The sequence below is a fragment of the Kogia breviceps genome, chromosome 11, assembly GCF_026419965.1.
Source record: "Kogia breviceps isolate mKogBre1 chromosome 11, mKogBre1 haplotype 1, whole genome shotgun sequence".
Taxonomy (NCBI): domain Eukaryota; kingdom Metazoa; phylum Chordata; class Mammalia; order Artiodactyla; family Physeteridae; genus Kogia; species Kogia breviceps.
Window position 1 is genome coordinate 43,610,688 of NC_081320.1, and position 22,810 is coordinate 43,633,497.

General features: G+C 44.9%; 1 protein-coding gene across 6 annotated transcripts in view; it reads left to right on the forward strand.

Moving 5' to 3' along the window:
* The window catches only part of ADD2 (adducin 2), a 111,223-nt gene that overhangs the window by 68,421 nt on the left and 19,992 nt on the right, over positions 1-22,810 (forward strand). For all 6 annotated transcript variants that reach the window (XM_059079793.2, XM_067007437.1, XM_067007440.1 and 3 more), the window contains 7 exons: positions 1,416-1,554; positions 8,398-8,549; positions 8,997-9,077; positions 11,006-11,155; positions 12,426-12,569; positions 14,525-14,623; positions 19,212-19,388. In XM_059079793.2, the coding sequence (XP_058935776.1) occupies positions 1,416-1,554; positions 8,398-8,549; positions 8,997-9,077; positions 11,006-11,155; positions 12,426-12,569; positions 14,525-14,623; positions 19,212-19,388 (942 nt within the window). The remainder of the gene's footprint in view (positions 1-1,415; positions 1,555-8,397; positions 8,550-8,996; positions 9,078-11,005; positions 11,156-12,425; positions 12,570-14,524; positions 14,624-19,211; positions 19,389-22,810) is intronic.

Below are 22,810 nucleotides of genomic sequence, written 5' to 3' on the forward strand. Positions count from 1 at the left end.
TCTGAGCCTCTCTTTCCAGTCTTCCTTTCCCTCTTCACCGAAAATTGTAACAATTCGAGTAAACCAGGGGCCACCGGGGGGCGCCACGTGGGAGGTTTTGGGCTCCCTTTTCTGAACGCCACAAAGAACTCCGTCCTGGCAAATAAGGCTTTGAAAACCCCGGGAGGTGGGGGAGTGGAGGGCACAGCGGGCAAGACCGGATCAGCCAGCCGTGGCCGGAGTCTGGAGGTCAGTTGGTGCCTGCCTGGCATGGACACAGAGCTCTTCCTTGAGGCAGGTGGTGCGTTGAGGATGGAGGGCTGGAGGGTGGGCCTACTGGACCAGTGAAGCAGGAGGGTGGTGCAGGCCCTCGGAGGGGCAGGAAGAGCAGTGTGGACAGAGGCAAGGGGGAGCCTCATGGCAGTAAAGCTGGGGGGTCCGCAGGCAACAGTGCATGATCCTAAGTGTTGGGAAGCTCAGGGGTGGAGCTGGCATGTCCAGGTACTTGCCAGGATGAGATCTGCCTCAGCCACTGCCCGGCTTTTCTGAGACCCTGGTTGAGAACACACAGTGAATGCTCGGGTGTCACACAGGAGTGCTAAGGGGGATGGGCCCGAGGTCTTGGTGACAGGTGACACCATGTTGGGGAGTCTGGAGGAAAATGGCAGGTGCTTAAAACGTTGGGTTGACGGAAACTCTGAGGGAGACTAGAAGGGATGGTGGGTGTGGTAGAAGTGGCAGAGTTAGTACCAACCCAAGTTTGGGGGCCTGGAGGATGGGACTCTATTCTCAGGCAGGAGATGGGGACAGGAGGAGGTCATGCTTCTGTCCTTTTGTAGATTCCCCAACATCTATGCGGCTCCCTATTTCCTCCTGAGTGTTCTCTGCTGCCACCTGGTGGACAGGCTGCCCTATTTGTGGCCTGATGGTCTGAAAAGCCAGGCTTAGAGTGGCAGGACATCAGAAGTGGAAGTGACCACTGAGGTCATCAAATCTTGAATATGAAGAAACTGAGGCCCAGAAGAGCCATCGGCCTGGCTAACAGACAGGAAAGATGGCATACTTTTTCATTCAATTCTGCTTTTAAAAAAGTCTTTTAATTACTAAAGTGAAGTCCTGCCGTGTCTGATGGGGGGCAGGGGAGGCGGTCTAGGCTATCCCTGAGACACAGGAAGGACCTGGAGTCTGGAGTACTGCCCATGAGGCAAAGGAACAGGATCCATTCCCAGCAATCTCCTTATTGCTCTCCACACAGCAGTCTGGGGAGGCTCCTCAGGTCCCAGTGGGATTGCCTGGTGCCCCCTGGGACCCAGATATCCCACATGTGGTCCTGGCCTAGCTGACCCAAGGGCTAGGGGCGGGCACTTGGAAGAGGGGCCCTCGGTCTCCCACATGAGGCACACTGGGAGGACCAGCGCCTCGGGGGCCTGCTTCAGTCTTTCAGGGAGGAGCTGGAAGGCCTCATCCAGGAGCAGATGACGAAGGGGAACAACTCCTCCAACATCTGGGCCCTGCGGCAGATCGCGGACTTCATGGCCAGCACCTCCCACGCAGTCTTCCCAACATCTTCCATGAGTATGTGGGGAGCTGGGGAGCTGCCGGGAGCAGAGGTGGAGGAAGTGGGGGAGGGGAAGCCGCAGTCAGAAGCGGCTCGGTTGCCGCCAGCCTACGCAGTGAGCGCTGCAGCTGCGTTAGCAGACCTGTGGGAGCTGGGCCGCAGGCAGAGAGATACCTGCTTCTGCTTCTCATGCTACTGCGACTTAAAGACCCCAGGAGGATTATCCCTGATGCCCAGAAATCGGAGGGCAGGGGGTGGCGGAGACTTAAGGGAGAACCTAGTTCGGGTTCTGCTGGGGGCAGGCGGAGGATGACACAGTGTCACTGCAATGAGAGGCAGGGCGGCCTATGTATGATCCACCCCCACCCCTCGTAAGTGGATTAGCATGGAGGGAAGAGCTTTGCAACTCAAGGTCCCTTGCACGGCCGCTGCTTGAGGCCCAGGAGTGGACAGTGGAGAGTCAGGACTCTGCTCTCTGTTACTCAAGCTATGGGCACAGAACCTAAGAAAATCCTTGTGTCCTCACAGCATCCAGCCCTCAGCCTGATCTTCCCTCAATCCCCTGGCGTCACTCCGTTGGAGATGGAGTTGGGGGGAGGCTAGATGGGAGGCCATTGGAGCCATTGTCCCCTCACTCCACTGGACAGGCCAACCTGACTCCGTAGACAAGGGCCAAGAGCAGCCAGGGCTAGGCACGAACCCATCTTCCTTGGCTCTGAAGCTCTGCCCACAATCTTTAAGAAACAGACATCAAAAAATACTTCCCCTCAGCAAGATGAATATAGGATTATAGTTGAAAATTAGGAAAATAGTTGAGAAAGGGTAATAAAAATTACTGTACTGTGTTCTTACTACCAAGAAATTACTATTATCAATATTTTGGTGTATATCCTTCCAGCCTGTTTCTCTTAACATATACAGACTATGCCAAAAAAAGTGGAATCACATTATACATATAAATTTAATAGCCTTAGCATATCTTGACTAATTTTTCACATAATAAAATATGGTTCTATAGCATAATTTTTGGTGGATGTACACTCTTCTGTACATGGCTGAATATGCCACAGTTTATTTAATCAGTTTCCCATTTTTGGACTTTTAGGTGGTTTCCAACTTTTTGTTATTATGAATGACAGTGCAATAAACATCCTTGCAAATAAATCTGTGATTATATCCATGACTATTTTCTTAAGATAAATTACTGGAAGTAGAATTGCTAGACTGAATTATATGCATGTTTTAAAGGCACCAATGCATAATGCCAAATTACCCTGGAGAAAGATGGAATGAATTTACATTCCTACCAGAAATGCAAGAGTACCCATTTCCTCCACCCTGATCTGTAGTCTGTGTTACCATTTGTTTCATCCTCTTGATATGATGGGTGATGAATAGTACTTTGTGTTTTAATCTGCATTTATTTGATTACTATAGAGATTGAATATATTTTCATATACATACTGGGCATGATTTTCTTTTTGTAATAAATTGCCTGTCACATCCTTTGCCAATTTTTCTACTTGCATATTCTTTTCTTACAGATTTAAAAATCATAAAGTAAGCCTAGTTCCCTACTATCTGTCAAATACATTGCAGATTTTTTTCCAGTGTCTCCTTTGCCTTTTACTTTTGTTCATGATATTTTCGTGTTGTAGAATTCTTTAATTTCCATGTAGTTGAATCCATTATTATTTTCCTTTGTGTTTTCTGCCTTTGATTGCATTCTTAGAAACACCTTCCCTATGTTTTATCATCCAATAAAATACCCTTAATTATTCTTTTGCCAATTTTTCTCAACCATTGTTTAAGTTGATACTTTAAAATAACTTTAGAAGTATTTTGTCAGGTCTCTCCATCCACCTCAAAAAATTCCTTTTGGGATTTTGATTGGGATTACATTACATGAATAGATTAATTTGGTGGAGAATTTATAAATGTACAACTTTATATTAGAATGTAAACTCCATGGTGGGGAGGATATATGTATGTTTTGTTCACTGTTAGTGTCCTGGACTTAGAAAAGTAGCACCTGGTGTATAACAGGTGCTTAAAAAATATTTGCATGAATGAATTTTAAATCTTTTCAGAAATGATGTGTGTCTTCTATTTATTTAAATCTTTTAAAATGTCCATCAGAAAAGCTAGTAGTTATTTTCTTATAGTCCTTACTAATTTCTTGTTACGTTTATCCTGAAATTTTATGTAACTTTGTCATTTTAAGTGATTCTCCATTCAACTTTTTTTCTGGTTATAGCTGTCATCTAGGGAAATCGTTGGAGATATATGTATTTATATATTATTTAAACTAGCCGCTTACTGGACTCTTAAATTCTAGTATGTTCTCAATTCTTTTGGGCTTTGTATATAGAAAAATCACATAATCTGAAAATAATGGTCATTTTGCATCCTTCATTCCAACATTTACCCTTTGGTTTATTTTTCCAGTTTTCTCATTGCATCCGTTAGAACTTTCAGAACAATGTTTAATAATAGTTTATAGAGAGTAATCATCCTTGTCTTGTTTCTGACTTTAATGGAAATTTTTTACCACAAGAGCTTGAGATAGTTATTCTTTATCATGTTGAGAAAATATCTTTGTATTGTAGTTCAATACAAAGATATTTGTATCTCAGAAATGGATATTGAATTTTATAAATTTCATTTTATAAAATGGTTTTTCTCAGAAATGGATATTGAATTTTATAAAATGCATTTTGGGCATTTATTTTGGGCATTTATTGATTTTTGTTTCCTTGATTTGGTGAATTATATTAATAGATTTCTGAATATTGAACTCTTTTTTTCATTCCTGAAATAAATAATTCATGGTTTTGATGCATTCTTTTAAAAATACTCTTCTGGGTTTGACTTGCTGGAATTTTATTAATTTTTGCATCCATAGTCACACATGATAAAAAGCAGTGCACTTTTTCGGCAGCCTTGGTTTAGTATTGGTATTAAGATTATAATTTCCTAAGATGAATCAGGGTGATCCCCACCCATTTCTTTGCCCTAATGGAGTTTAAATTAGATAGGAAGTCTCTGCTCTTTTAAGATTTATTGTTCACTTGTAAAGCTATCCAGATATGGAATATTTGGGTAACATTTTTTTTCTGTTTCACTTAAAGTTCTTTAAAATTTTATTTTGCTGCTTCTTGAGTAAATTTTGGTCATATTTTATAATCCATTTCATGTGGCTTTAAAAAATTATTAGCCTGATTTACAATATTATTTTTATTACTTAAACCTTCTACTGTGGATATGACCTCGCATTCTCATTCCTGGTGCTGTGTGTTCCTACTTCCTCTTTATTGGCCAGTCCAGATGTTGGTTTCCTCATAGGTCTTCTCACATAAGCCAATTCTTGGATTTATATATTGGTTCTACTAACTTTCTTGTTTTCTGATTTATTGATTTTGTTTTTATACTCATTAATTCTTTCCATAACTTTTCTTTGGTTTATTTTGTTCTCTATGTTTTTCTACAATAGAATAAAATGTATTTGATTTATTTTCATATTTAATTCAATAATAAAGGCATTTAAGGCTATGAATTTTTTTCTCTGAGTATAAATTTGATCTTATCCCATAAATTTTGACATGTAGTATTTCCTTTATTGTTAATTTCTAGGTAGTTGCTGTTTTGGTTTTATTTTTATTCTAAAATAAAATAAACACACTCTGAGAGTGTGTTTTCTCATTTCTAAGTGTTGGAATTTGTATTCTTTTTTTTTTTTTTTGTGGTAAGTGGGCCTCTCACTATTGTGGCCTCTCCCGCTGCGGAGAACAGGCTCTGGACGCACAGGCTCAGCGGCCATGGCCCACGGGCCCAGCCGCTCCACAGCATGTGGGATCTTCCCGGACCGGGGCACGAACCCGCGTCCCCTGCATTGTCAGGTGGACTCTCAACGACTGCGCCACCAGGGAAGCCCAGAATCTGTATTCTTTTAAAGATTTGTTGATAACGTCTAGTTTTATTGCATTATGTTGAGACAATGTAGCCTACTTAATGTCTATGTTGGGGATTTATTGAGATTTTCTTTGTGCCCTAATAATATCATACTTAAATGATATATGGGTGTAGACTCTATCTCTGGGACATAGTATTTAATCTTCATCCTCATTTATTGTTTTTGATTTTATAAAGAATTAATGTCTCCCACTGTATTTGATTTCTGTTCATTTCTCTCTGTTTCTGATAGCTTTTGCTTTGAACATCTTGAAATGCTTTTCAAAGTATACATGTTTTTATAGCTATATCTTCATTATGGATTATGCCTTCTATCCATGTAAAATGACCTACAAAGTGATCCTTTTCGTCCAAAAGAATATTGTTTTCCGTGGCTTCTACTTTGGTCATGTTATGGCTCTATTTATCTTTTAGTTTATATTTGCCTTGGCATACTTTTGATGGTCCCTTTATTTTTACCTGTTTTGTGTCACTTTATTGTAGTATTTGTTAGTTTTTGTAAATCTCCTATAGTATTATTGTCTTTGGCATCTGTTGCTGTAGCAGAGAAGTCTGAAACAGTCTATTATTGGTTCCTTTGTAGGTAACCAATTTTTTTTCTAGGTGCTTGTGGATTTTCCCCCTTACCCTTGTATTTCAAGACTGTGTCAGGAAGCATAGAATTGTAGGCTTTTCTTTTAATGGACGTTTCTCCCCTGAAATGCAGTAAGTTCTTTCAGTTTATATATATATATATAGGTCTTTTATTCAATTCTGAATTTTTTCTTCTATTATATCAATACTTATAACTTATATGCCAGGTCCTCTGGTCTTTGTCTCCCATAGCTATCATATTCTTTCTCATCACTTTCATATCTCTGACCTTATACTCTTCCTTTTGAGAGAGAAATAGGGCCGACCAGCATTCCTATCACCTCACTGATCAGCAACTGCCAGGAAAACAGTTGGATGCCTGAAAATCTTGTTGGTGCATGCCAGGGTATCTGAGTCAGGGAATGTGGAGAGGGAAACTTTCAAGTGTCCTGAGTTCAAGCCCAGAGAGGTTGTTCTTTGTCCAGCTCCATTTGCCTTAGAATTTTCTTTGCCTGGTTGGTTTTGGGGTTTTTTTGGTTGTTTTGTTTTTGTTGTTTTTCTAAATAGTGTGTCCTTCGGGCTTAGCTTTCAGGGGGTTTGGTGGATTTTCATCTTTTTCTGTGTTTTCTTAGGTACTTTGAAATAATGGCCCAGTTAGATTTTCACTTTAGTGAGCCTGGTCAGAATAAGCGTTCTTTCTATGAAGACCCTGAGCACAGAGGACTGGGGACTCCTGTGGATCCCTCTGGTCTCTTCTGGGCCTGTGGGTGGGTAGTCCTCATGGGGAAGCTCCACAGGGTTGGGAACTCTTTGATACAGGACACAGACGACATGACAGAGTGAGTGTTTTCAGTCCTATTCTGGCCTCCTGCCATCTCTGGGGCTCCATAGTTATTACTAAGAGAAGGATTCAAAGGACTCTGGGTCTGAAGGCTCTCCCAACAACAGCCTCCCTCCCGTCCAGCTTTGTCTGGGGGCCTTATGCTTTGGATATGCCTCCCAGCTTGCTGCAAGGGGTGAAGCAAAGAGGTAAATACTTATCTGGGGAACTAGAGAGGAGGCAGGGATCCCAGATTGGTCAGTTTGAATTAGAAATCCTTGACTCTTGGGTTTCGTTGTTGCTCTTCTTGCCAGTTTAGCTGGGTCTTTGGACCACTTCTGTCCCTGTCAACTTCATGTACTGGACACATGCACTGGAGGCATACCACCGTTGGTGGGCACAGGCCCTTTGGGGGCATCTTCCTGACATGGGGTGTTCAAGGCTTGCTCTGCTTGCTTTATGCCCCCAGTCCACCCTCATATTTGCAGACCGTCTCGTCATTTCAACTAATGGCAAACCTGATAGAGGACATACATCACATGGTGTGACAGTGAGGTTTATAGAGATGGTGGAAGCTTCCAAAGAGCATTTTAATCCATTAACGGTTTTAGTGGGATGCTGGGAGAGACAGCATCAGGAGGCTCCCAGCCAGACATCATTTTAAGCCAGAACCCTTTCCTATTGATTCTTTTATTGTTTCCTAGACACTGATTAATTGGAGTTCTGGGGCTCAGATGCCCTCTTCTGCCTTCCTGAGGCATACAGGCAGCGGTCATTGTGGTTAATGGGACAGACTGAGCATCAATTCCTAGACCCTCTGGGTGCCCTGACTATCAAATGCTCTAGGCTCATTTCCATATTACTTCCACATCCCTCTAAATTCCCCAAAAGAGCCATAACTAACCAAGGGACTGTATATCCAGAGGGGACCAGATATGGCCCACCCAAGGCCTCCAGCCCCTCAGCCAACCACAGCCACACTGACTTCTGGAAGTTCATGACTTGTCAGGAAAACTTGAGGAATTTACTTCCTGGTTGACTTGACTTTCTGTCTGCCCTGTTTCCAAATTAGAGAAAAAGTTATATTACATGGTATAGTTAAAACAATATGATAATGATTAGTAACTTCTTCGTTAAAACAGATAAAATATACTCATATTTCCACTCAGAAATTTATTTATGCTTTTATTCAATGTCCATCTCTAGGGTTTATGGTCAGCTTGGCCTTCTGAGAACCTTTCATTCTGTGGCCTTGAGTCTGGCCATGATTTTTGACCCAAAGCAATGCCATTCTTCCCCGAAGGAGCAGAGGACCTTATTGGGCACAGCTATCCATTCTATGGATTTTATCCTCTGGAGTCAGCGTCAAAGAATGTTGAATTCCCTGAAGTCTAGTGTGTGGTTGTAGTGCCAGTGAGAATTTGAGAGGACAGGGGCAGGGCAGGGGAGGGCAGACGGGAGCCCCTGACCCAAAAGCTGCCCTGTGTCCCTGCAGACTTCTCCATGATGACGCCCATCAATGACCTCCACACAGCTGACTCCTTGAACCTGGCCAAGGGGGAGAGGCTCATGCGGTGCAAGATCAGCAGTGTCTACCGCCTCCTGGACCTGTACGGCTGGGCCCAGCTGAGTGACACCTATGTCACGGTAAGGAGAGCATTTGGGGGTGAGGTGGAGCAATGTGTGTGGCCCAACCAAATCCAAAGGGAGAACTCCTGATCCTTGGCATGGCCGTGGCACTGCTGGTGGCCTTTGGCCAAAATTCCATGAGCCCTTCCAAGGTTTCTAACCACTGTGGTTTCCTGAGACAGATAACCTGCCCAGTGGGCACTTCTCTGGATGAGGAGCCAGGAATTTCTGGATCCTATTTCTAGGGCTACCTTTGACCATTGGGAGATTCCTCTTGTAGTTCCATTTCCCCAGCTCCAAATAAAGCTGAGTCCTCTTCATCTCTTATGGGTCAGGGAGAAGTAACGGTTCTTGGGGGGAAGATTTGGGTGCAGTGGATTTAGGGAAAGAGGGGATTCAAGCAGTGTGTCATTGGAAATGACCCCTCTCCCTCCTTGCCTCTGAGAACACGTGTCTTTCCTCCAGTTGAGAGTCAGCAAGGAGCAGGACCACTTCCTCATCAGCCCTAAGGGAGTTTCTTGCAGCGAAGTCACAGCATCCAGCCTGGTGAGTACAGTCCGGCCTGTCACTACGCATTTCTTGCTGAAATGACAGTACTCTTTCTGCTCCTACGGTGAGAGGTCATCTCCAAGGTAGCCACTGCCATCCTGTCCTTCTTGCAGTTTGCAATCTAGTGGGACAGATAAGTCACATGGACACCAAAACAAACTGAGAGCGCAGAGCATGATGTGATCAAGAGACGAAATGGGAGGTGCAGGCTGGAAGCACAGTGGGAGGGTGAGGGGAGAAGAGATGAGCCTGGAGGCCTCTGAGCCTGGGATTGGACAAAGGCTGGGAGTGGGGAAGCCTTCCAGCTGAGGGGATACATTAGAACAACAGCCAGTGCTTTGTCCCAAAGCAGTGCAAGACTCTTCTAGTGCTGGTGCCCTGAGAGAGAGCTTCTGGGTCCCCTTTCTGTCCTCCTGCTCCTTTTAGGCGTGGTAGGAAGAAAGTTCCAGAATCGGTTTCAATCAGGAAAGATTTCTGGGTGCAGGGGTTGGGGGAGAGGAGAGTAGTAGAGGGACTGGCTTAGAAGCAGAAGAAGTTGAGTTCAGGTGCATTTTTACATTTATGCAAGGTTGTTTTTGTCTGTGCTTAGACGTGATTAAGGAATGGCTTTTGTCTTCTGTATCACAGTCAAAAGTGGCCGTCTCTGGTGATGATGGTCTATGAGATTGTTAATGTTAGGCAGCACCATGGCTTAGCTGTGTGCCAGGTCAGCCACAGCCACCAGCAGTTGTGTGTGTGTGTGTGTGTGTGTGTGTGTGTGTGTGTGTGTGTGTGTGTGTGTGCGCGCGCGCGCGCGCGCATGCGCGCCCGTGCGCGTGTGTTTTCACCATGACACCCACAACCCCTGGGCGTCAAAAGCAGATTGTAAGACCAGTGACTGCTCTCCATTTGTCCTTTAAGCCCTAGCTTTAGGGTGACTAGTAAATGGGTGTTCATTATGCTATCCTCTTTACCTTTGTGTGTGATTAAAAATTTTTCAAAATAAAAAGTGGGAAAAAAAAGGAAAAAGGCTCAGTTTAGATGTTACTCCCTTTAATAGGAGGAATTAAAGACTCCTCCTATCTGCTTCTAGAGAATTCTGTGAATGATTCTCCTCTTGCACCTTGCTACTCAAAAGTGTGGTCCATGGACCAGCAGCAGGGGTATCACTGGGATCTTATTAGAAATGCAGACTCTCAGGCCGAGTTCTCGGCCTATTGAATCCGAATCTGCATTTTGACAGGATCTCCAGGTGATTCTTTTTTTTAAATCAATTTTAAAAAATTGAAGTACAGTGGATTTACAATGTTGTATTAATTTCTGCTGTACAGCAAAGTGATTCAGTTATACATGTATATACATTATTTTTTTATATTTTTTTCCATTATGGTTTATCCTAGGATATTGAATATAGTTCTCTGTGCTATACAGTAGGGCCTTGTTGTTTATCCATTCTATATATGAACGCTTACATCTGCTAACCCCAGCCTCCCACTCCATTCCTCCCCCAACCCCTCCCCCTCTTGGCAACCATCAGTCTCTTCTCTATGTCCCTGATTCTGTTTCTGTTTCATAGATAGGTTCATTTGTGTCATATTTTAGATTCCACAGATAAGTGATATCATATGGTATTTGTCTTTCTCTTTCTGACTTACTTCACTTAGTATGATCATCTCTAGTTGCATCCAGGTGATTAAAGTTTGAGAAACTCTGCTCTAGCATTTTTCAATGCTGAATTATAATCACCTTTGTTTCCCAGTAGCCTGTGTGCTCACCCTGCAGGCAGGAATGGGGTCTCTTGCCCCCCACATAAAGCACATCCATTGCCCGTGGTATGGTGGAGAGTGGACACAGGTGGGTGGGCGTGTGCCTGGCCCACCTGCGGGGAGGGGAATGAGGGGCCTCTGCCTGCTGGTGGCCGGAAGTCTCTCCTCCCCCCGGCCCAGATCAAGGTGAACATCCTGGGAGAGGTGGTGGAGAAGGGCAGCAGCTGCTTCCCAGTGGACGCCACGGGCTTCTGCCTGCACTCGGCCATCTACGCCGCCAGACCCGACGTGCGCTGTGTCATCCACCTGCATACTCCGGCCACGGCGGCGGTGAGTGTCAGCTCTTCGGCCAGCATTTCAGTCCCCGAGGCTGGCAGCAGACCCGTGGCAGCTGTCTCTCTGAGGGTCTCCCTGAAGAAAGACATAAGCCCCCAAGCTAGGAGCAAATTCGCCATATAAAACAGTTCTGGAAAGATTCCCTGGAACTCAGAGCAAGGTGAGGAGGGGACACCCAACATGGGAACCTCCTCCTCTGCATTTTCTAATTATGGAAGTCTAGGTGAGGGGAGACAAGGTGAAGATGTGTAAAGTCTTCCCTGCTGCACCCCGCACCTGCTACATATGCAAACCGGTGCCGCAGGCCCGGGTGACGGCACTTTCCGAGTGTCTGGGAATTGGGAGAGAGCAGAGAGAAGACCCTCAAGGAGCAAGCTGTCCCCCAAGGGTCTCTGGGCATTTCTCCATGTCTACCTGAGACGCTGCGGTGCACCTGGAAAGACAGCAGACACCCAGTCTGGGTGTTCCCTCAACCCTCACCCCCAGGCCACATGCCTACAGGGGCACAAAAGACCTGTCACTGGCCTGTGGTTTTCTCCACAAATCACTCTGGTTACAAGCACTCAGACCTTCCAGAATTCGGACTAAGACTGCATGTTGTATTCGTGCCAACTATCCATTTCTGCAGAGCCGGGGCTTAAACGAGGGGCAAGATGATTGAAGGGGGGCAAGCGGCTCTCCTAACCTCTCCACGCTCCTTGCTTTTAATAAAAGGTGGGGTTTGGAGCATGGCCATTTCAGCCTGCGTTTTAACCCTGTTCTCTGGCACTTGCATTGCTCCATTGCCGGTAAAATGGGGGCTTCTCAATGGGCCTCCCTGTTAGTGAAGAGTCGTGGCTGTTGATGCACTGACCCAAGGCTGAGGGTTTCGCGCAACCCACCCCAGGGACCCTGGACCCTGCTTCAGCCCTGCCTGGTGCCAACTCCACCAGCCTTGCCTCTTCCCGGGTCCTAGGACAAGAGCCAAGCAGGGGTGGCAGCAGCACGCCATCCCTGGAGCGCTTGCTTTGCAGCAGTTTTAGAAGGTGATGTCTTGACATGGCAGCTGGGAAAAGTGTGATGAAAAGGCTTTAGAGGAAGCAGTGAGAAAGCAAGAGCCTCGTCAAGGGGAGGGGTTGCCTTTCTCCTGCGCTCGCTCCCTCCCCTGCCACGTCCCCAGACAGAACTTGACTGTGCGGCTCTGAGGAGAGGGCGACTGTGACAGAGGGGCAAGGAGGAGGGTGGAGCTGCAGCGCTAAACATTCATTCCATCGTCTCACTAAAGGTGTCAGCCATGAAGTGGGGCCTCCTGCCTGTGTCCCACAATGCCCTGCTGGTGGGGGACATGGCCTATTATGACTTCAATGGCGAGATGGAGCAGGAAGCCGATCGGATCAACCTGCAGAAGTGCCTTGGACCCACCTGCAAGGTTCGGCTCAGCTGTTCTGGGAAGGTGCTCTGGGTGGGATTGTCAAAAACCGACATCAGAAAAGTGACAAATGTTCATTGGAAAATGTTTATAAGTTGCAGATAAACAACAATAACAACAAATGACATAAAAATCTTTCACCTACCCTGCGATTTGGGTGCACACCCCCATAACTATTCATATAGATTTACAAAACTAGGATTATAAAATATATTCTCCCTTTTCCCCTTAGCGATATACAGTAAAGACCCTGTATGCTACTAAACACTTTCTAATCACCATTTTAAATTATACTTCATGGTGTGAATGGCTGTGCCACTATTTACCTACACAGTCCTCTATGGTTGGACATTGAAAAGTTTTCCCCCAAATTTTCTCTTAATATAAACAACTTTGTGATGAAAATTCTTTCAGCTACATCTTTGTATTTGCTTGGGATGATTTCCTTAGAATAAACTCCGAAGGATGCACATTTTAAAACTCTTACTTCATAGTACCAAATTGCCCTCTCCTCCGGCCATGACTAGTACTTGAGAATGCTGTTTCCCTATAGTCTCCCCAAACTTGACTGTTATCACTTTTTTTTTTTTTGCTAACTTGATAGAGATAAACAGAATCTCATTGTAATTGCTTGATTTAAGTCTGAAGGCCTCTTTTATAACAGCATATAATTAGGGCTGTTGAGCTTAGAATGGGAAGTTGCATAGCCAAGCCTGGGTGGATGGGCGCTTGCCCCCTTCCTTGAAAGGCATCACTCCCGGAGTCATTTTCCATCTGAGAGTCCCTGTCTTCCCATCTCTCCCATAGAGCAGAAATCCCTGCCACCCTGTCCTGCCATTCTCTGAAGCCTCGTTAGCAGTGCCAGGAGAGGGGTGATGTTCACATTTGTGAAATGGTACAAAAATTTAAGAGATGGGGCATTCACAAAAGATCTGCAAAATCTTATGAGCAAAAGTCACAGTCTCTTTCCATCTCTCTGGCTCTTGAGATGAAAAAACTCCAGCTGTTTTCAGCAAGAGTGGATGTGATGATTAGGCCACTGGGCCTCAGCCCAGCTGCTGCAAGGACATCTGATATGTGGGTCTGTGGCCCGGCTCCCAGGTGGGTGTCCCCTAGGTATCTTTCAGAGAGTTCTTGAGGATAAAACCAACCAAGAAGAGTTTCCAACAGGGAGGGTGCACCTGGACCTTGGTATAAATGCATTTCTGTTTTTTTCCCCCTTTTAGATCTGCCTGCCCCTGGCTGAGTTACAAGTATCTCTCCATCGGGGACAGCCTGGGTTCTGGTTCCGACTCTGTCCCTAATTAGCTGGGAGACTTTCAATTTCTTTAGGCTTCTCTTTCCTCATTAGTAAAACTAGTGAGTTAGATTAGAAGGTCACTGTGGCCTCCTTCATGGAACTCTAGGATCTTAGAGCTGCCAGGGCCTCACGGAATTCATGGAGAGGAAGCCTGAGGGCCAGAAAACACGGGACCCAACTCACCTGTGTCTGCAGAGACACCTCTCAGAGGGCCACCCCCTTGGGTTTGACTCACAAGTCGACTGAGTTACAGGGGGGCAAGTGATTGCTTTTGAGGTTGGGCCATTGTATTCAACAGCAAGTAATTTCATTCACTTTAACACAAACATTCGTTTTTCAGACTTCTAAGCTCTTCAGGGCCTAAAAACCCCAGGTCTTGCCCAAAGAAATCCACCAAGCTATTCAGTCTCAGTTTTAAAAAGCATCTTCAGTTTTTTAGGGTGGATGCTTTAAACGTTCGCTTGGGTGGATATTAAAACTCATGGGGGGTATGTAGCATTCGGTGTTTGTATAGGGAGAATGAGTAAGGAATTGGGGCAGGGGGGCGTGCTCCAGGATTGGATACGAAATTGATCTGAATAAAATGAAAAATCTCTTCCTCTTAACTCACGTTTGGAAGGCTTAAAGTTTTAATTGGCTGTCTGCTCCTGTGCAGATCCTGGTGCTAAGAAACCATGGAGTGGTTGCTCTGGGTGACACCGTAGAGGAGGCATTTTATAAGATCTTCCACCTGCAAGCTGCGTGTGAGATACAGGTGAGCAAGTTCCTCTAGGGTGTGGTCCCAGGAGGGACCCTGACAGGGGCCTGGGGGCAAAGGTGGCAACCCCATGGGCCGTGATTTAGGGAGACCTTTGAGTGGGGCCCTCTGAAAGCCTCACCCTATTTCTCTGCCTTGGCACCACCTGATTCTTCTAAAGTTTCACATTTGGAATCAGTTTTGTAGCTTTAAAATTTTCTACCGCCATTGTCTAACAACCAGCACCCAACTCTTGAGGATCAGTGCTCAGGACGGGGAGCTGCCTGGGCTCATCAGTAGGACAGTGGGAGGAACTGTACTTCGCATGCTTCTGTATAACCTGGGGTGTACCTGTTACCTCTAGCTGTGCCCCACAGACACCACACAGGTAAATCTTCTTTCCTTTCTTTGTTTGGAGAAGGGTAGTTTGCAAAGACCATGAATGGAAAGCAGGCCAAACTACAGTGTTGACATGGCAGCGCTGATCCCAGGGAAGCCCCAGGGTGATGTCCAGGGGGCCCATGGTGAAGTTCTCCTAACTGGTAAAGGATGAGATAGAGGGTGGGTGGGGAGTGTCAGTAGTCGTGGGACCCCTAGAAGAGTTGATGGAGAAGCAATAGGAAAACACACATCCTGTAGTTTTATCAAATAACCAGGTAGTGTTGGATAAGCCAAGCATATGCTCCTTCCAGTGTGGCATGCTGTCGGGTGAGTAGGGGGGGTCTTGCACGACTGACTGGGTTCCATCCTTCCCAGCCTGCGCTCTGTGCTCTTGGGTCAGGGACTTGCCCTCTGCAAGCCTCCATTTCCTCAACCTCAGACCTGGGTCTAGAGAGACCTTGTGAGGATGGCCTTTCAGACAAGGAGAGGTGTTGCTGATGGTATTTTTAGGACTCGGTTGACAGAGGGAGAGGCTAGCTGCTCCAGGGTGAGTCAGCTCTTTGCAGGGCCCTTCTGGTGTCCCATCTGCCCTCTCCTGGCTGGACTGGGCAGAGCAGTGCCCCGAGGAAGATGGCCTGCCCCTCCCTTGGGCGTTATGGGGGAGGAATGGGATAATCCCAGAAGCATCACTAGTGGAGGCTGTACAAGTGGGACCTTTCTTAATGGTTTTTGAAGGATATGTTGAGAGGACAGTGATGAAAAAATGTTAGAGGAGGTGGTATGAGACCCTCCTGACTCCTCATCCCCAATCCAATAATGCTGGCCCTGAACTCTGACCCCTGAGTGTTGTTAGAACCTGGCAGAGCCTTTGATATGCCTACTTTCCCTTCTCCACATCTGAAGAGTTCTCCATCTTTCTTCTGAAGAAGAGGCTTCCATGAGAAAATATCTCATGAAAAAGACTTATCTCTTTGCAAAGATAGCACAGCCCTAAGAATGAATGGAGAGAGGTTCCCGGGTGTCCCCCCGCAACACGGTGAAGGATGCCTTCCCCAGGCTCCAGATCCCAATGGATGGCCACTGGGCAATTTAAGCAAAGGGAGGATGGCCATCTAACAGCTGGGGAGATGAAGGTCAGAGCTGCCAGCCACTTTCCTGGACAGCCCCAGCTGCTTCTCTTGGCCCTGTCTGCTGTCACTTTCTTTTCAGTCAGGACTGGTTTGATGTAACCTTTTAAAAGTGCTTCAGGGGCTTCCCTGGTGGCGCAGTGGTTGAGAGTCCGCCTGCCGATGCAGGGGACACGGGTTCGTGCCCCGGTCCGGGAAGATCCCACATGCTGCGGAGCAGCTGGGCCCGTGAGCCATGACCGCTGAGCCTGCGTGTCCCGAGCCTGTGCTCCGCAACGGGAGAGGCCACAACAGTGAGAGACCCGCGTACCGCAAAAAAAAAAAAAAAAAAAAAAAAAAGTGCATCAGGCGATGAGGACAGATAACCCCAGGAAAGCGCCAGTGGATTTTTTTCAGCAGGTGTAGCAGGAAGGCTTCTAGAGGGTGAAATGAAGCTGGAAGTTGTGGAAATAAAACAGGAGAGATTAGACCAAGAGTGTGGGTGGATTAAGCCTCGGAAGAGCCCAGGTACAGCAGCCTGCAGATGCTGTTGGGACTGCAGTCCCTGGAAGGGTCATTTCTGGTCAAATGACCAGCACCGAAATTCTGTTTCCATCATGACTGGTGTTCTCCCTCAGTGGCCTTGGCAAACAAGCAAATGCGTCCATGGTCATTTCAGCGGTTCAAGGCTAAGAGCCTATTCCATTCTCCTGGGGACAGCGTTCTCTTCGCTCCCCATCAGTCTGGGGTTCCAGGAAACTGGGTCATCCTCTGCTAAGAGAGGCAGCTCCCTGCTCTGTTCACAGGCAGATGAGAAGAAGCTCAGGCAATTCTCCATCTTCTACCCATCGCCATGGAAACGGATGGGGGAAAGGGGAGGTGAGAGGAGGCAGCTCTTGCAAGGGTGTGGGCAGTTTTCTCCTCCTCTATGAATGACCAGTCTCCAGGGGGTATTGCTTCTCAGCCTTTCATGGTAAAACCTCAGAATTTATTTATCATAAATGTTTCTATGGCACTCCGTATGCACCAGGTGCTATTCTAAGTGCTTTACAAATATTACCTTAAATAATCCTCACGAGGTAGATACTATTTTCATTTTACGGGTGAGAAAGCTGAGGCACATGGAGGGTAAATAGCTGTTCAAAGTCACACAGCAAGTAGGTAGCAGAGCCAGGATCCAAACCCAGACAGCCTGGTACCCAGGTCCTATGTCCTAAACACTACATTGCACTGCCTCTCAGGAAAGCAAACGTCGGTGGGAAAGGTCAGCTGACAGGTTGGGACCTCTCTTCAGGGAGCTGGCACTTCAAGTCAGGGTTTCAGGGCCCCAGAGCTGGAGCCCTGCCTTGGCCAGGTGGGGGTCCAGGATGAACCTGGTAATTGATCAACCAGCTGGAATTCAGTACCTTTGAGAGTGCGTTTTCAGGTGCTCAGCCTCAGTGCCAGGTGTGAGGGACTTCAGAATTAGAAAACACAGTCAGCAGAGTCCAGAACTGGGACCAGTGAATGAACATAATAAAAAGGTAGATTTCAACTCAAGGTAATCTATATCAACTCACTGTAACCCTTCTAACATTTGGACAACAGTATAATAGGTTGCCTTCCCAGGCACGGAGCTGACCACTTCTAGGGATACTAGACAAGGACTCATTTTTGGTGAGAGAATGGACTAAAAGGCCTTGAAGTCTCTATGTTTGTAGGGTGTGGAGTCATCTTTTTAAGATAAAAATGGAGGCTTCCATAGGACACATGCCTTGGATGAAGAGGGCATGGAAATGCTTGTTTTTGCTTCTTCCTCTTCACAGAGTGATGGGGGTCACCTTGGAAAGGCGGCCTGGCTGACCTCTAGGAAGTCTCACAGGGGCCATGTGTTACACTGGTGAATTTAACACACTCTGGAGTGTGTCCAGGATCCTCATGGGTTCATAGCCCTGTGTTTGTCAGCAAGCTACACTGGATTCTTTTCATTTTCAGTAAAACAATAACTGGCACAAAATCTGGAACACTGAAAGTTTATATAATCAGAGCCATTCCCCCATAACAAGCAGGTTTACATGGGATATCAAATATTAATCAGAATGCTGGGGTCTTGACGTGCAGTGTAAAACTCCAGCTTCGCTACCTACAATACTTGGAAACCACCGTCTCTCTCTGGACTTACCCAGGAAGCCAAATTGTGACCAATTATATCTGAGTGGCAGATACATGTGCTTTTAGATGAGCATGGAATTAGAAAATAAGGTTAGTTGGATTCATGAATGTTTTTAGGATCGTTCTAAAATTGCCTGCTTTATACACACACCACTTGCCCTAAAAGTCAGAGTCCGTTGCCTGTAGCCACCTGGATTTTCCCCTCCTCATGGAGCCTTGACAGTGGGACAAACGCTCTAAGTCTGCTGGTAAAAGCTTCCTAAGCCCTACACAGTGCCCGGCTGTGACTATCAGCATTTCATGTGTCTCCTCTTTCTGGGTTTCCTTGACTGGCTAATGCCATCATGGAGGGTCTTCTGCCTTTAGACCTGTTAATTCAGCCCAACATGCAGCTACACTCATATTTCACTGGCCTAGAAGGCAGCTTATTTCTTTCAAGTGACTTTTTTTTTTTTTTAAGGGGAGATATTTCAGACATACAGAAAAGTTCAGAGAGTCATATAATAGACACCTGCTACCAACCAGATTTAACAAATATCAACAGCATTTTCCTCTGGAAGAAGTAAAATATTACAGACAAGAATTGAAGTCCCCTTTTCTCATCTTCCCTCCTTCCCCAGAAATAATCACAATTTGAGGTTGGTCTGTGTCCCAGGTAATTTTTCAGTACTCTGCATTGTTTTATTCTTAAGGTTTAACACTTGCTATGTCCCCCTAAGAACTGACATTAGGAAAGAAATACTAATACCTCTTTGCCTGGAAATGGACACATGCCCTACACGTTTGGAGGGGCTTTCCTCTGGGAGGAAAAAACCAACTACAGCTCAGTTTTCCAGACATTTCTGTTTCTAATCTTCCCCAATCTCCATTCTCTGTTACACAGAGGAGCACAGGTACACGCGCAGGGATGTGCGTGTACACGTGCACACGCGTGTGTGTGAGCTGAGCGTTCTCTGCCCCTTGTGCAGGTGTCTGCCCTGTCCAGCGCGGGGGGCGTGGAGAACCTCATCCTCCTGGAGCAGGAGAAGCACCGGCCTCACGAGGTGGGCTCCGTGCAGTGGGCGGGGAGCACCTTCGGGCCCATGCAGAAGAGCCGGCTGGGGGAGCACGAGTTCGAAGCCCTCATGAGGATGCTGGACAATCTGGTGAGTCTCCTGCCGTTGTCCTTCCAGGCCAGTCCTTTGTGGCTTAGCTCCCCCAAAACCAGTCAGTATGAAGCGTTCGGTGGGCGTGGGGACTGCCAGCATCACAGTTAAGTTTTTAAAGCCCCTTGATCGGCCACTTGACTTAGAATTTGTGGTCATTCTAATAGTAGTTGAGTTTTCTCAAGTGATGGCCTTTGCCACCCCTGTTCCAAGGGTTGTGGATGTTATCATACCTGCAGGGTGCTCTTTAGAGAAGGGGCAGGAAGCCCTGGGTTGGTATGAGAGGTGGTAATCCAGCAAAAATCAGGACCACAGAGCCTCTCTCACATGGTAGCTTGGTTCACTCCTCTTTTGCAGTTAGTTCTGCCTTTCTTTCTAATCTCATGACTTTAACGTGGAAAACACATAATGCCATGAATTTCCCTGTTCCTGGTGAGCAGCGTTATAACAATATCCTATTGCAATGAACGGATCAATCAGTCAGGTAGGGAGTTAACTAGTATATGTCCAGGAGTGGGCTTTAAAGGATCCAAAGAATTATAAGACATCCTTCCTTCTGGAGCTAACAATTTAATTGATGATATATGACGTAAATAGGAGATGATTCAAGAATAAGAAGAAAGCATATACAGTGAGGAGCTCATTGCAGGAAGAGACTCTGACTTCTTAGATTGCTCAGAAAAGCAAAGATGAAACCTACCTCTGTGACATTTCTGTATCATCTACCACCCCTCCCCCTCTCTGCTACTACTTTGGACCCTCTCTTTGTTGGGTCTAGGTCATTGCAATAATCAATCCTTTTCTTCTGCCCCCAGTTCCTGCAAATCATTTCCACTTTGTTACCAGGCTGAGCATGGGGGTCACTTTATAATGGTGAAAGGTACACTCCACAATGAAAATACAACTCCTGTTAACATTTGTGTGAGTAACTATGCCTAAATAAAGCACCAGGACCAAGTGGTCTCATGCAGAAATTCTTTCAGACCTTTAAGAGGCAGACTATTCTTATGCTATTTAAACTGTTGCAGATAAGAGTGAAAGAAGGAAACGAAACCATAACAATTATAACACATTCAGACCAATCTCACTTTGAGTTGATGAAAAATGCTGCATGAAAACTGGCAAATAGTATCCAGCATAACATTAGAATAATAATACACAATAACCAAGCGAGGGTTCATTCCTAGTATTGAAGGATGGTTTAATATTATAAATCTTTTAAATATATTTCATGATATCAACGAGTCAAAGAATATAAACCTTCTGATCACTTTGAGATCAAAAGTTATTTGATAAGAGTTTAATATTGATTTATAAAAATAATAGCTGTTAAGTAGGATAGGAAGCCATTTATTTAACATGATTAAAATGATTTTTTTTCTCAAAACAAGCACCAGTATCATGGTGAAACACTAGAAGAATTTCCATTAAATTTTGAAACAAAACAATGAAAATATAATGAGAAAATAATCCTATTTGCAAATGCAGCAAAATCAAACTTTAAGCAGAGCCCCTTTAAAGACAACTGTAAAATTTTACCAATAGACATCAGAGAAAACCTGAAATCAGTGAAGAGCTATAATTTATTCTCGGTTAAAAACTTCAGTACGGGGGGCTTCCCTGGTGGCGCAGTGGTTGAGAATCTGCCTGCTAATGCAAGGGACACGGGTTCGAGCCCTGGTCTTGGAAGATCCCACATGCCACAGAGCACCTGGGCCCGTGAGCCACAACTACTGAACCCGCGCGTCTGGAGCCTGTGCTCCGCAATGGGAGAGGCCGCGACAGTGAGAGGCCCACGCACCGCGATGAAGAGTGGCCCCCGCTTGCCACAACTGGAGAAAGCCCTTGCACAGAAACGAAGACCCAACACAGCAAAAAAAAAATAATTAATTAATTAATAAAGTTCCTACCCCCAACATTAAAAAAAAAAAAACTTCAGTGGGGTAACTTTTCCAAATTAATCGATAAACTCAATGTAATTTCCTCAAAAGTGGGGGAAGGTATAAGGACTTAGCAAAATGTTCTTTCAGGTGAAATTCAGAATGGCCACATGGTAAAGTGTGATAACGCTTGAGTCACTAAAGGGAGGAACACTAGTCCAGAATGGACAGGCCAATCAATGCTACAGCTTAGAGAATCCAGAAATAGATCCCAAATGCATGAAAATTTAACACAGGATAAACAGCCATCTTATAAATCTGTGGGAAAAAGATAGACTGTTAGCCATCTGGGAAATAAAACTAAGGTGGATTACTACCTTGTCCTTTCAACAAGATAAATCCCTGATTTGTCAAAAATTTAAACATGGAAAGGAAATTGATATAGGTATTTAAAAACGTAGATTAATAGTTTTAATGCTCTTGTGTTGGGAAAGACCTTGTCAAGCATGGCAGGAAAGGCTGAATTCGTGATGCCAAATATTGACAGATATGATCACATTAAAATTCAACATTTGTGTTTTTATAAACCACTCCAACCACCATATAAACAAAGCTAAAAGACAAAGTATGGGGAAAATATTTGCAACATCTGTGACAGTCAAAAGATTCATATCTTTACTGTAAAAGGAGGTATTACAAGTCAATATGAAAAAGATGACCATCACGATAGATAAATGAACTGAGAACCCAGTTTACAAAGGAAGATATTCAAGAGGCCATTAAGTGTAATTAAAAATATCCAGTCTTACTAGTAATCCAAAAAAGAACAAAACAAAAGTAGAGGATATTACTTTTAACCCATCTGATTGCCAAGGATTTTTTTTAAACCTCAGCAATATTCAGTGTGGGGAAAGGAGACAAGAGCTGGGAACTCCAGCACAATTGGCAGAAGTGTAAATTGGCTCAGTGTTTTGGGAAGATGGACATGATAAATATATAAAAACTTATACTGTGCTCCCTTTGACTCAGTCATTTTCATTACTAGGCACTTATGTTAATTGCCTAAAGAAAAATGTGTAAAGAAACTCATTTCAGGGTTGTTTATAATATTTTGAAAATAACAGTGTCCACTGGTATTGGTTAGATAAATTATGATATGTCCATTCACTGGCATATTACGTAGTTGTTTAAAGGTTTCTGTGTATTTATAGGTTCAATAACATGAAAAAAACTCCAAGACACATTGATGAGCTAAAAGCAGCTTATAAAGCTGATTATGTAGCATTATTATTTACAATAGCCAAGGTATGGAAGCAACCTAAGTGTCCACTGATGGAAGAACGAATAAGGAAAATGTGGTACTTATATATGATAGGATATTACTCAGCCATAAAAAAGATGGAAGTCTTACCATTTGCGGCAATATGGATGGACCTTGAGGGGATTATGCTAAGTGAAATAAGTCAGACAGAGAAAGACAAATACCGTATGATCTCATTTATATGTGGAATTGAAAAAACCCCTCAAAAACCCAAAATCAAA